Source organism: Nomascus leucogenys, chromosome 15 (assembly GCF_006542625.1).
Source record: "Nomascus leucogenys isolate Asia chromosome 15, Asia_NLE_v1, whole genome shotgun sequence".
Lineage (NCBI taxonomy): Eukaryota > Metazoa > Chordata > Mammalia > Primates > Hylobatidae > Nomascus > Nomascus leucogenys.
The window spans coordinates 13,684,994-13,699,816 of NC_044395.1; the positions used below are offsets into that span (position 1 = coordinate 13,684,994).

Here is a 14,823-nt window from a genome sequence, read left to right on the forward strand (position 1 = left end):
GTGGCAGACACTAAGATGCACAACTCCGATCCACCCTCAGAAAAGGGATGATTTCCAGCTACAAGGTGTATGGTTAGCCGACAGCTTCCAACTGTTGGCTCCTTTAACATCTCTATCAGTGTTCAAGCTGAGATTATGTTCTTGCAGCATTCCCAAATCCATGATTGTGAAAAGCATTGGTAAAGGGCCCTGGCCATTTCTGGCCAAGGCAGGACTTATCTAATGGAAAATCTCTGCTCCAGAGCATCCTATTGGGCTGACTGATTTAGGTCTGTAGCATAGTCTGATGGTCCATCCTGCTCAACTCTACTTCTTCCCCTGTTCCTTCACAGGTGTTACTCCCCAACAAACTTTCTGCACTCCCAACTCTACCTTAGCATCTGCTTCCTGGACAACAGAATCTGTGACATTGGTGTCTTTGATAAATTTACATGCCCTCTACAACTGTTTTGCTTCATTGTACCATGGAGTCCAGATAGTTCTGTAATGCTTCTACCACTTATCCACTGATTGAATAATGTCTAACCTCCTAGATCTAGCTCATTAAGGTGATTACACCTAAGGCTATACTTACATTCTCCCTGAAAATGGTAACGTTGTCCATAACAGGATTCTCAAAATGTATGAGGTAATGGAAAAATGAAATTTAAATTTGAAGCAAACAAAATTTTAACACAACCAAGACAGTTCCTATTGTCCTAGTTGTATTCCCTAACAATGGAATAAGCTTAAATGTATCAAATGTTTCAGAAAACATTTTTCTCTTTAGTCTGTATTATTTGATGTCGGCTTCCCCAGTCTTATTGCTATTTATTTAACACCTTAATTGTATTATTTAGGTGACTAAGAAGCATTCAAGGATGGAAAGTCAGAATGATCTGATGAAATGAAATTGCATTGTCTTTTTTTTTTTTAGACAGATCTAGATCTTGCAGACCATAATAGAAAAGCTGTCTCCTCTATTTTTAAAGTAATATTTATATTCTTTACAAGGCTTTCTCTAGAATTTTAAGGAGGAACAGTAGCGTGACTGCCTCATCCTTTCCAATAACAAAACCTTTGATAGCGGCTCCTGGAACATTAAATTATTGTTTTTCCTCAATAAACGCCCATTTTAAGTTCACTTGGAACATTATGCCTCCTTGATAAAACTCTGAGTTGGAACTGAGTGATCTCTCTCACCTTTGGCTATCTGCTGAAACCAGTTTAGGGCTCTAGAATGTCCCGGGGTTAAAAAATAAATCATCAGTCTTTTTGGGTCACATTACTTGTTCATTTATTATTGTGAGTAACACCCATCCTGTGTCCAATATGGCATTTCAGAGAAGGGAGGGCAACAGATATGTCCCAACCACAATTTCACAATTCTGGAAAACAGAGGGCAAATTCCAGTCTGGATCTAGAGCTTTCAGCCACATCAGTGATTCTGTTACAGAGCCAATCAATTTAGTAAATGGATATTGAGGACATCTCATTTTAGTTTTTCAGTGAAGACTAACAATAAAGGTGTGTGCTGGGGAACTTTAGCAGTCAGCACTACAGTACAGCTGTCAGTGCATGGGTTCTGCAACCACACTGCTTGGGTTTGCATCCTGGTCTTGTCATTTACCAGCCATGTGACTTTTGGTATTACTTAACCTATCTGTGCATCAACTTCCTCACTAGTAAGAAAATGGAGATAAGAGTGTCGACCTCGTAGGGTTGTTGTAAAGACCAAACAGGAACTTCTTTTCCAGAGAAGAACTGAAAGAGAAATGTGACTTCAAAAGTCAACCTTCTTGTTTTAAATGCATTCTAGTAACTAGAGACAGTCACAGCATTTTCCAGTCCAATAGTTATTGGATGTCTTGATACATGTCTACTTTGCAGGAACTCAGAGAAGCTCATACTAAATAGTAATTAAATAAAATGTAGCACAGAGGCTTAAATTACAATTCTTTGAAATTTGAATAGCAGGCAGAAATAATCTTAAACAGGTTATGATACTTATGTATTTCTGAGGCATTGAAAGAGAAGTGAATGGACTCTGTCTCTTAAATACAGAAATAAAGTACAGTCCTCAGACTTTAATCCTTGGTGCAAGGTTAATTCATAATGGCTTACCAAGAAATTACTGATAAGCAAGCAGGGTTCAAATGTACAAAATTCTAATACTTATAAAAAACTATTTTTCTAAGGAAAAAAGCAGCCCCTGAATAAGAACTGGCAAATTTTAATTTCAACAAATGAGATTTTTCAATCTTACTCATAAAAGGTGATGCCAAATATCTCGAGAGGGTTTATCCTCAAAGGATAAAAAGGAGTATAAAGAGCATGTCAGAAGTATAAGATTTGGCTAACAGAAAAGCAATAACACGTTTCTTATGAATCTTTGTTTTCTAGTTTTCAACTCTGGCAAAATTCCTATTAAATTTGTCAAAATGGTCAGACTTTTACTAGTTTGGGCCAATCCTCCAGAGAACTCAACCACAGAACCAATGAACATTTTTAGCTAAATAAAAATAAACATATACCTTGACCCCACACTCCAGAAAAAAAATCAGAACACAAAGAGAAAATGGACTTGAATTTTAATTTTTTTAAAGATTATCTCTATATATATTAATAAAAAGTGCAAAGAATAGACCTTCATGTTTAAATTATATTCTAAATAAAATATCTATCTATCTATATATATATATATATATTTCCATTAACTGCGGGAGACAACTGGCAATTAAAGAGCCTGAGAGAGTCCAGTCCCTCTCCACCACTACAATGGACATATATTTCAAGGAAGCACCTATGAAAAATAGTAGAATGTTCACAACACATCTGGTAACACAGATAGCTTCTGGGCGTTCTTGAGAGCAGTTTGTTTGCATTTTCAATCTGACATGAAATGAAGGGAACAATCAAATTCATAAACAGAAATGACATTACTTAGAACAATCTAGTATTCTGTATTCATGTTTTACATGCCCTAGAGCCTAGCATTTTCATGTGGCAAGCTACACTCACATGTGCGCTAAGCTGCGCACCTCAAATGGTGATCAGCTCTTAGTGCAAGTGCTCTCTGCTCCTACCACTGCTGGTTGAGTAACATAGCTGGAACATCTGGTTAGAACTGAATTTTCCTTTCTTCAAAAATAAGCAAAATTTTTAAAAACAACACTGTAGCATTCAGCCCTGTTATACCTAGCTCAAGTTATATTTTGGCCTTAATATTAACTGAGAAGTCTTAATAACAAAGGGCTTATACTATCTGCTGCTTTCTTACGTATTTATGGCAATGCTGGCAAAAGGCTGCAAAAACTTAATAATAAAAAAAATACGTGACTCTGGATTTTTTCCATTAAAGCAATCTAGGATATTTCAACAATTCAAATTCAAAAATTGATTTCTACTGTGGCTTCAGCAGCCATTCACCCACATGTAGAAAGGATCCCTTGGTTTTGATTTGGTTTTCTCTATTACTCTTTTCCTTTTTCGTAACTAGAAATAATTTCTATTTTAGAAAAGGTATGTTCTATACATTGTGCCTGTGGCAACATATCAGTAGTACTGGCTATGACAGCATTTTGCCTCATAATGTCAATACTATGCTCTCATTGAATCTGGACAAAGTCAATATTAAAATACAGATAAGCTGCAGACAATCAATTAGGTATAACATGTAAACTCAAAGGTCCATGGTCTCTTCTCTCCTTCTTTTAGTTCTGTTATAAAAATAATTTTGGTTACAAGTGTCTACACAGCACCGATTTTATTTCAAAAGCAGCATCTTTACTCAGCCACTCAAATGAATCTGTAAGTACACATGCTCAAATAGCTTTTTTCATTAACTTCTGTTCTGTAACTCTAAAAGACCAGTAATTGTATTACATTTTTCTCTTAATCAAAAATTATTCGGCAATTATTAAAACCATCAATTATAACGCCCTAAAAATACCCACATCCGCTGAATTAAATGAGAAGCTCCCTTTACATGCAACTGTATAATAAAAGAATTATGTCCGCAGTTGATAAACACTGTGTTCTGTAATAACAGAAGAAACAGGTCTCTAATAGTAAAAAAGCATTTCATAAAACTTTGCCATATATAAAATATCTTATTAATTGTGACCATTCCACTTATGATTAAAGCATAACGTAAGTGTTCGTTCTGCCTTCTGCTGTGGGACAGTCCGGGGTCACACAACTTCAAAAAATAAGAACACATCTGTTTCCCAGGCTGACAAAAGCAAAGGGCTCAATTACACTTTTTCTCTCTCAAACTCGCCTGCACTCATGCGTACATACACAAAGCACCTACAGTTTCAATCTTCATGACACTGTTGCCATACTTTTTTCCTACTTCCAAAAATCTGTCAGGAAAATGTGTTTGCAAAATAATTATTCTTGTCTATACCCAGCCTGGATCTCCATTGCTCATTTTTATGATTTTGAAAGATAAAGTCTGCAGCAGAAGGAGAATAGGCCTTATCTGTCTTTCTCAAACCCTTTGGTTTCCACCTTTAATGTTACACTGAATGTAGATTTGACTCAGTAGGCCTGGGTCAAAGGCTTTACAGATAGCAAACCTGAAGTGCATTAAGAGAATAAACATCTGCCACACGGCACAGGAAAATTTAAAAAGTAGCATTAATAAACACAACTCCTCATACATGAAGAATTTACAAGTCACCTAAAAATTTCATAAAAAAATTAAATTTGTAGGAGGGGTAGAATTATGTAACAAAGGTCAAAAGTCAAATGCAATCAGATAATAATTGCATTCTTTGAAAAATACTTCACTTACACACTTTCTGCCCCAGTTATGCTAAGTATTTCTCAAGTCTCCCATCTGTAAATATGGTAGACCTAGAAAGATACACATTAAAGAAAGGGATTACATCTGATTAACAAAGGAATAGAAGAACAAACAAAAAGATTTCCGAGCAGGTAAGGAACTAGCTTTTACAGAAAAGTGCTTTAAATGTGCTTCTGCAAAAAATATGACTTGGAGGCAATTGTGAACTTTTGACACTTATACTTTACTCATAGATTGGTCAGTTATACTTCTATGAGGCAACTAAATTGAAATGTAAAACAAGAGAATTGTTCAATTATGACATCACAAAGTCCCAGGGAAAACCTGGGAATAAAAGCTCCCTTTGATTAATGTTTCCCACTTTTAATGCAAAGTGCAAGAGCAAGGGCTTCCGATGGATGACACAGGTGGGAAAGTCATAAGCTCTTCCCCCACATTCCCCAACTTCATTCCTCACACACACCACAGTTAGTTTATGAGCTGATCCTCACCTCTCCTGGTGCACGTATCCAGGACTCTATTGAATTATTTATGAAGTCAGGCCTCAATTCCCAATAGTTTAAAGTAATGAAAAAGAAAGATATGAGAAAATACATTCGATAAGCAAAAATCAAAGAACTCTGGAATCTGACATATTTCATGTTATGAAAGTAATGGCTGACATAATGTACAAGGGACATTAAAAGTGAGTTAGCAACATACAAAGAGATCAGACTGTTCTGCCAGTACTTCCAGAATAACTGCAAGTTTTCCTGGAGTTTTCACTCTACATCTACTCTTCTTCGAGGTTCTAACAGAGTTATAGCTTCTTACTGCGTACCTGAGATTAGAATCAGGTTGAAAAATGCTTAAAACACTTTCAATTATTTCAAAAGGGAGAAATGAGAACAAAAAAATCACCCAGGTTGAGAAATAAGAATTATGAACAGAACAAAACTATTAGGTAAACCACACATCAAAATGAAAAAAAATGGAACTGAACCTAAAAAGCCAAGGAGGGAGGGCAGCAGAAGGAAGAACTGGGAGAGAGAAGTTCTGGCCCTTCCTGTGAAGATTCCTTGTCACCCTGTTTAAATTCTCTATGAGACCCTTCTAAGGGGCTACACTGTTTATGTTATCTTCACAAGTACACCCAACAGCAATGATAACCAAGTGGCAGGCAAATCCCAGTGAACACAGTAAGAACTCGGTGTTTCTTTGTCATCTTTCCTCAGAGAGGGCACATACACTGGAAATGTGGCCAATTCCACTGGCTGAGCCAAATCAATCTGTGGTAGAAAATACCAAAAATGGCTCCCTACTCACTCCAGGGGGAAAAATATACAAAACCCCTCCCAAACCTAAACAGAACAAAACAAAACAAAAACAACCTTCTCCCTCCTAAAGAAAACCACATTAAAAACAAATGCCCTGCAACAAGTCTTTATGTGTATGTTTTCACAAGGCTGGTAGAGGTTATTTTGTTTTGGATTCCACATAAATTTTATCTCCATCCCTAATGCCAAAGGAATGCAATGCCCGAGAGCTGTACTTCATTTCCTCTGGGCCAAAGGGTGCTTCATGGTCAAAATAGTAGAGAAGCATGTTGCTTGTGGGTAATTGTACTAGAGTTTTTAACTGTTTCTTTAGTTCTGCAACTGTTTGGTCCAGACGAATGCTCATTTCTTCCACCTGATCGTTAAAGTGGACTTCTACTTTTGCACTGCTCTGGGGTCTTAGGTCCACTTCTGCCAAAGGCTCCAACTTCCCATATTTTGTGATCAGTTCATGATACCTAGAAGGATTAAAAACAACAACACTGTCAGCTTAAACTACTAGCACATGTACTGTGGACTTCTTCCCAACTACAGATAAACAATATTACTAGGCTCAACATCTTTAAAAAATCTTATTCTATCACATGACTCCTATGGATTCTGTGATCTAATATGAGTGCCCTAGGGAGGCCACAGTAAAACTGGGGAATCATTTTTCCTGAAGATGGTCACTATGCCTACTGTTAATCGATTACTACATAAGAATAGGCTTAGGAAAAAAAAATGGAACCTAGAAAAGTAGACACTATAAAGACAATAGAAGTCCAGTCTCTCTGTAGAACTTGCTTTCTTGGGTGTCATCATCAAGAAGGGCAGGCATCTAGGCATGTACCCCTTGGGAAGAGATGGAAAGATGGAAGGAGACTAGCAGTTTCTGAGGCCTGGAGAAGCCATAACTTATAAACAAAAACATGTAGTTCTTTGTTACCAATTAACCAAGCTCTTTCAGAGATGCCTTGTTTGAAAGTTCCAATCTAATTTCAGGTGTAATACATACAATTTATGGAAGAATTAAGAATACATTCTTGGAAAAAAGTGGTAAGTACGGGATACATGTTTGTTGATCAAGGAAGGAATAAAAAGCAAAAGATACCAAGAGGAAAGTGAATTACAGAGATGAGAATAGGGCCCACAAAGGTCATGTTTCCCATAGACAAAATCTTGTCTGCACTGCCAGCCCTGGAGGATACAGATCTGATTTTATCAAGGACACTTACAAGTTTCCTACGTACCAGAAAGTGAAAAAATGTTGAAAAAAAATATTAGTTTTATTTTATTTCTTTTTTTAAATTTTATTATTATACTTTAGGTTTTAGGGTACATGTGCACAATGTGCAGGTTTGTTACATATGTATCCATGTGCCATGTTGGTGTGCTGCACCAATTAACTCGTCATTTAGCATTAGGTGTATCTCCTAATGCTGTCCCTCCCCGCTCCCCGCAACCCACAACAGTCCCCAGAGCGTGATGTTCCCCTTCCTGTGCCCATGAGTTCTCACTGTTCAATTCTCACCTATGAGTGAGAACATGCGGTGTTTGGTTTTTTTGTCCTTGTGATAGTTTACTGAGAATGATGTTTTCCAGTTTCATCCACGTCCCTACAAAGGACATGAACTCATCATTTTTTATGGCTGCATAGCATTCCATGGTGTATATGTGCCACATTTTCTTAATCCAGTCTATCGTTGTTGGACATTTGGGTTGGTTCCAAGTCTTTGCTATTGTGAATAGTGCCGCAATAAACATACGTGTGCATGTGTCTTTATAGCAGCATGATTTATAGTCCTTTGGGTATATACCCAGTAATGGGATGGCTGGGTCAAATAGTATTTCTAGTTCTAGATCCCTGAGGAATCGCCACACTGACTTCCACAATGGTTGAACTAGTTTACAGTCCCACCAACAGTGTAAAAGTGTTCCTATTTCTCCACATCCTCTCCAGCACCTGTTGTTTCCTGACTTTTTAATGATGGCCATTCTAATGGGTGTGAGATGGTATCTCATTGTGGTTTTGATTTGCATTTCTCTGATGGCCAGTGATGATGAGCATTTTTTCATGTGTTTTTTGGCTGCATAAATGTCTTCTTTTGAGAAGTGGCTGTTCATGTCCTTCGCCCACTTTTTGATGGGGTTGTTTTTTTCTTGTAAATTTGTTTGAGTTCATTGTAGATTCTGGATATTAGCCCTTTGTCAGATGAGTAGGTTGCAAAAATTTTCTCCCATTCTGTAGGTTGCCTGTTCACTCTGATGGTAGTTTCTTTTGCTGTGCAGAAGCTCTTTAGTTTAATTAGATCCCATTTGTCAATTTTGGCTTTTGTTGCCATTGCTTTTGGTGTTTTAGACATGAAGTCCTTGCCCACACCTATGTCCTGAATGGTATTGCCTAGGTTTTCTTGTAGGGTTTTTATGGTTTTAGGTCTAACATGTAAGTCTTTAATCCATCTTCAATTAATTTTTGTATAAGGTGTAAGGAAGGGATCCAGTTTCAGCTTTCTACATATGGCTAGCCAGTTTTCCCAGCACCATTTATTAAATAGGGAATCCTTTCCCCATTGCTTGTTTTTGTCAGGTTTGTCAAAGATCAGATAGTTGTAGATATGCGGCATTATTTCTGAGGGTTCTGTTCTGTTCCATTGATCTATGTCTCTGTTGTGGTACCAGTACCATGCTGTTTTGGTTACTGTAGCCTTGTAGTATAGTTTGAAGTCAGGTAGTGTGATGCCTCCAGCTTTGTTCTTTTGGCTTAGGAATGACTTGGCGTTGCGGGCTCTTTTTTGGTTCCATATGAACTTTCAAGTAGTTTTTTCCAATTCTGTGAAGAAAGTCATTGGTAGCTTGATGGGGATGGCATTGAATCAGCATGGCCATTTTCACGATATTGATTTTTCCAACCCATGAGCATGGAATGTTCTTCCATTTGTTTGTATCCTCTTTGATTTCCTTGAGCAGTGGTTTGTAGTTCTCCTTGAAGAGGTCCTTCACATCCCTTGTAGGTTGGATTCCTAGGTATTTTATTCTCTTTGAAGCAATTGTGAATGGGAGTTCACTCATGATTTGGTTCTCTGTTTGTCTGTGATTGGTGTACAAGAATGCTTGTGATTTTTGTACACTGATTTTGTATCCTGAGACTTTGCTGAAGTTGCTTCTCAGCTTAAGGAGATTTGGGGCTGAGACAATGGGGTTTTCTAGATATACAATCATGTCATCTGCAAACAGGGACAATTTGACTTCCTCTTTTCCTAATTGAATACCCTTTATTTCCTTCTCCTGCCTCATTGCCCTGGCCAGAACTTCCAGCACTATGTTGAATAGGAGTGGTGAGAGAGGGCATCCCTGTCTTGTGCCAGTTTTCAAAGGGAATGCTTCCAGTTTTTGCCCATTCAGTATGATATTGGCTGTGGGTTTGTCATAGATAGCTCTTATTATTTTGAGATATGTCCCATCAATACCTAATTTATTGAGAGTTTTTAGCATGAAGGGTTGTTGAATTTTGTCAAAGGCCTTTCCTGCATCTATTGAGATAATCATGTGGTTTTTGTCTTTGGTTCTGTTTATAATGCTGGATTACATTTATTGATTTGCGTATGTTGAACCAGCCTTGCACCCCAGGGATGAAGCCCACTTGATCATGGTGGATAAGCTTTTTGATGTGCTGCTGGATTCGGTTTGCCAGTATTTTATTGAGGATTTTTGCATCAATGTTCATCAAGGATATTGGTCTGAAATTCTCTTTTTTGTTATGTCTCTGCCAGGCTTTGGTATCAGGACGATGCTGGCCTCACAAAACGTGTTAGGGAGGATTCCCTCTTTTTTTATTGATTGGAATAGTTTCAGAAGGAATGGTACCAGTTCCTCCTTGTACCTCTGGTAGAATTCGGCTGTGAATCCATCTGGTCCTGGACTCTTTTTGATTGGTAAGCTATTGATTATTGCCACAATTTCAGAGCCTGTTATTGGTCTATTCAGAGATTCAACTTCTTCCCGGTTTAGTCTTGGGAAAAATATTAGTTTTATTAAAACCAAGATACAATGAAGTCACCTTAATTAAGGATCAGAATACAAGTCACAGAAAATTATCCCCCTACTTCCTCCACACCACTTTCGGCTTTAACTCAGTTAAAATCAGTGTCATAATAAGGTTTGTGGATGCATTAAACATACAGTAAGACCACTGTGGCCAGATGTGGTGGCTCACACCTGGAATCCTAGCATCTTGGGAAGCCCAAGGGGAAGAATCACTTGAGCCCAGGAGTTTGACCAGCATGGACAACATAGCAAGACCCCATCTCTTAAAAGAAAAAAGAAAAAAAAAGATTGCTGTGCTTAGAGGTGGAAGTAATCATTTCCAATAAGTGGAATAACAGGGAATGGTAAAAATAGCCTCTGGCTCTGTCTTCAGGGTCTTGACTCCATTTTATAATTAGCTGTGTGACTTGGCAACTCACTGTCTTTTTGGATCTCAATTTCCTCATTGTAAAATTAGGAATAATTTCTGCCCTTCCTACTGTATAAGACAGTCATAAGAACTAAATAAAATAACAAATGAGTAAACACTTTGTAAATTCTATGTTCATAAATAAATAAAATACTTACATTATATTACTGCTGCTCTGAGGCTTACTTTAAAGCACACACAACCACTAAAAAATGTAAGATTGCCAGGCACGGTGGCTCATGCCTGTAATCCCAGCACTTTGGGAGGCCAAGGTGGGCAGATCACGAGGTCAGAAGTTCAAGGCCAGCCTGGTCAACATGGTGAAACCCTGTCTCTACTAAAAATACAAAAAATTAGCCAGGTGTGGTGGTGCGTGCCTGTAATCCCAGCTACTCAGGAGGCTGAGGCAGAAGAATCGCTTGAACCCGGGAGGTGGAGGTTGCAGTGAGCCGAGATTGTGCCACTGTACTCCAGCCTGGGTGACAGAGTGAGACTCTGTCTTAGAAAAATAATAATATTACATATATATATATATATATATATATATATATATATATATATATGATTGAAATCTACTTAGATGGGACTTCAGGATGTCAGGATTTTAGCAAAGGCAAACAAAACAAAGCAAAACAAATAAACAAACAAACACAAAGCTGCCAGGACTTGAAATTTTCCAAGGCTCTAAACTGAAAAGGTAAGATGATTCAAAGTCTAGGGGTATCTTTTCCCCACCCCATATCCTAGTATATGCCTTTAAATAACTGAAACTAGGTTATGAAAATTTAACAAAATCTCAGAAAAGACAGCAGAACCCAGTGGTCAAATAAGAACTGAACCCAACTCTAGACATGTTTTACCTTCAGACTATAGAAAAGTAAAATTGTAATACCCTAGCTCTCAAATTTTGCCTAGGAGTAACAAAAGAAACCATGTCAAAGTAGACAAAGAGAATTTACTCATACCACATTTCAACAAAGAGATGACATGAAGAGAAGTGACCACTTCAAGCACAAGCAAGATGATGAGACACAAAATGGCAACTGAGCACATATCACAGCAAAAAGAATAAAGGAAAGGAACACATAATAAGTAAAAGACAGAGGCAGAACTCAATTTGAGAGAAAACACAACTGAAGAAAAAGAAAACACTCCACAAAACTCCAAAGTCTAGAAATCAGTAAGTACTTGAATATAAAAACCAGCACTCAAAGACAAATGATAAACTGCAGAATGAGATGAAAATGGAGACTGCAGAGCTAAAGAAACAAACTGAGGAGCAAAACACCACTACCACAGACCCAAATAAATGAATTAGAAAGAATGGCCCAAAAATATTATACCTAACCTAGTGCTTTGGTTTGAATGTGCTCCCCCTCACCAAGCCCATGTGCTGGAAACTTAATACCCAGTGCAACAGTGCTGACAGGGGGCACCTTTTAGAGGCGACTAGGCCACAAGGGCTCTGCCTTCATGAATAGATTAACGCTGTTATAGAGGGAGTCTGCTAGTTATCCTGGTAAAAAGTGAGTTCAGCCCTCTCTTGCTCTCTTGTCCTTCCTCCTTCCATCATGGGATGATACAGTAGAAAAGCCACAGCCAGATGCTGGCACCCTGATATTGGACTTTCTAGCCTGCAGAACTGAGAAATAAATGTATTTTCTTTATAAATTACCAAGTCTGTGGTATTGTTATAGCAACACAAAATGAACTAAGGCACCGAGTTTTTTTTCAGAAATAAATTTAACAAGCAGATATTCTAAAATGAGAAATAACTTAAGAAATAGAGCACCATGAGTCCTTCTGGTAAAAAACAAAAACAAAAACAAAATCTCACTACTCAACAATGAGACTAAAGAACTAGGGATAAGCCCTGAATCTATTTAAATATAAAACTAAAGCATAGTAACGACTGTGTACTCCTAGACTCATTTATACTTGACATTATAGCCAATTGAATTAATCTCAACCATAAACATATTTGTACACAAAATTATGACCTACATTCAGAAATTAGCCTACCTTCCATAAATGGGCAAGTACACCTAAAAATTAAATGACCTATAAATTCAGACACTCTGAATTCTCAGTTTTCTCAAAATCAACAGGTTAAAAAATAATTGCCACTCCCCAACTGTGTTCTCTTCTAGTCTTTTGTATCTCAGTAAGTGGCACTGGAAACTACCTAATTATCCTAGCCAGAAAGTGAACAGTCATTATTATTTCTTTCTCTTCTATCTCTTCTCCACTTCTCTCATTCAATCAATTACCACATCCCACTCATTATCTTCCTACGTATCCCATGAATCTATCTGCATTTCTCTTGTTCACCCACCTTACAAATTCAGGCCACTATAATTAATAACCTAGATTGCTACAATTTTTTGTGGCTGCAAAACTAGATGAGCTTTCTCAGTATCTGTTTCAACCTCCTCCTGGTAGGCCTTCCTGTACTACCAAGACTGAAAAGCTGAAAAATACATTTCCTACACTCTCTTGCCAATGAGATTTAGCTTCTATTAATCACAGCCCTGGAGAGAGGCAGTAGATCTAGTAGATATAGTGTGGAAACAGTTTGGGTAGAGGCTTCCAAATGACTAGATCACACAGTTCAAGCAGTCTGTTTCTAGAGTCAAGGACCCCAGCAGCAGCTTGCTGATCTCCAGATCACAGCTAAAGTGGTGTGATCAGCACCAGGGACAGCAGCTTGCTAATTTTCCCTTTCCCTGATTCCTTACAAAGGTGAGCAGTGTCCTTGGTGGGCCAGTTCCATGGTACTACTCTAGAGTCAATCCTAGAGAGGAGGGCTAAGTCTGCTCCTCCAGCCCTTCCACAGATTTTGTAAGCATTTTATTCACTGCATGAAATACCTTTCTTCTTAAAATAGCCGATGGCTTTCCATGACCTCAGGGTGGCTTCTTCTTAAAATAGCTAATGGCTTTCCATGACCTCAGGGTGGCCCCAAGACAATCCTTGTCTTTATGATAGCCACAGGGTTTGTTATAAAGCACAAATTGTATCACATCACTCCTCTACTTAAAATCACGTAATATCCATCAAAATAAAGTCTTAACTCTTCAACATGATTGTGGTAGGCAGAATTTTGGCTCCCATTTCTGGGTAGGCCTAATCTAATCATATGAGCCTTCAAAAACAAGAGTTTTTCCAACTAGTAGCAAAAGAGGAAGTCAGAGAGAGTCAAAGCACCAGAGTCAAAGCACCAGACCCTGACACACCATTGCTGGTTTGAAGATGGCACACATGAAAAGTATAAGAAAGAAGAGAATTCTGCCACCATTCTGACTGTATCTGCAAAGAGATTCTCCTCCAGAGCCTCTGATATAGAAAACAGCTCTGCGGACACATTGACTCTGGCCTTGTGAGACCCTAAGTAGAGAACCCAGCTGAGTCATACTGTGCCCAGACTTCTGTCCCACAGGACTGTGAAATACTAAGTAGGTATTGCTTTAAGCCATTAAGTTTATAGTAATGTGTTACAGCAGCAATAGAAAACGAATACGATAAGCATAAAAAGCCCTCCATGATCTGGTTCCTTCATAACTTTCCAACCTTATTTTGTGTCATCACCATCACCATTTTCTGCACCTTCCTTTCCACCTGTTTAAATCTTAAAATCAATGTTTATTTATTAATTTATAGGTAAGGCCAGCAGACTTTTATAGATGGGTTATGCTTTGGATGTGGGCTCTGAGAAATATTCTATTAAATACAAAAGAAGAAAGAGTACTAGAGTTGTGATTTACTATACATACATATATTTATGTTCCCTGAAAAGTTACATAAATAAAAATCATGGTTTCAAGATAATCTGTTTCCTCCCAATTTTCTCATTTTCCACTTATCTTTAAGCAGGAAAAATTAGTAAATATAAGAAATCATGATTTTACAAAATATCCAGTAAATTTGAGAAAGCAATTCTCTCGTAGTCTTTCAGCTTATATATTTTATTCATTATCCAAAAGTCCATCCAAACTGAACTATACTGCATGCATTGCATGCCTGAGCTTTTCTTAGCATTAGTTCCAATGTCTTCCTGAAGTATACTCTGAAGAGGTAGATGGTTTCTGCTGACTAAGCATTCTCTGAAATTAATGATTTTGATTTATATTCTACCAATCAGTATCTTCATCTGACCATTAACAAGTATTTAATATTCATAAGTCCCACTTCTGAAGTGGGCAAAGTGTTATAAACCTACTTTGGAAAATATTACCGATAAGGATGTACTACAATCATCAAATGCTAAAATGTAAAGTATG

At 37.7% G+C, this 14,823-nt stretch overlaps 1 protein-coding gene across 4 annotated transcripts in view; it reads right to left on the reverse strand.

Annotated features, from left to right (window-relative positions):
* Nucleotides 1-1,259: 1,259 nt before the first annotated feature.
* The window catches only part of TBCEL (tubulin folding cofactor E like), a 76,677-nt gene continuing 63,113 nt past the window's right edge, over nt 1,260-14,823 (reverse strand). For all 4 annotated transcript variants that reach the window (XM_003253292.4, XM_030829025.1, XM_030829026.1 and 1 more), the window contains one exon: nt 1,260-6,566. In XM_003253292.4, coding sequence (XP_003253340.1) covers nt 6,248-6,566 — 319 coding nt within the window. In that variant the 3' untranslated portion in view covers nt 1,260-6,247. The remainder of the gene's footprint in view (nt 6,567-14,823) is intronic.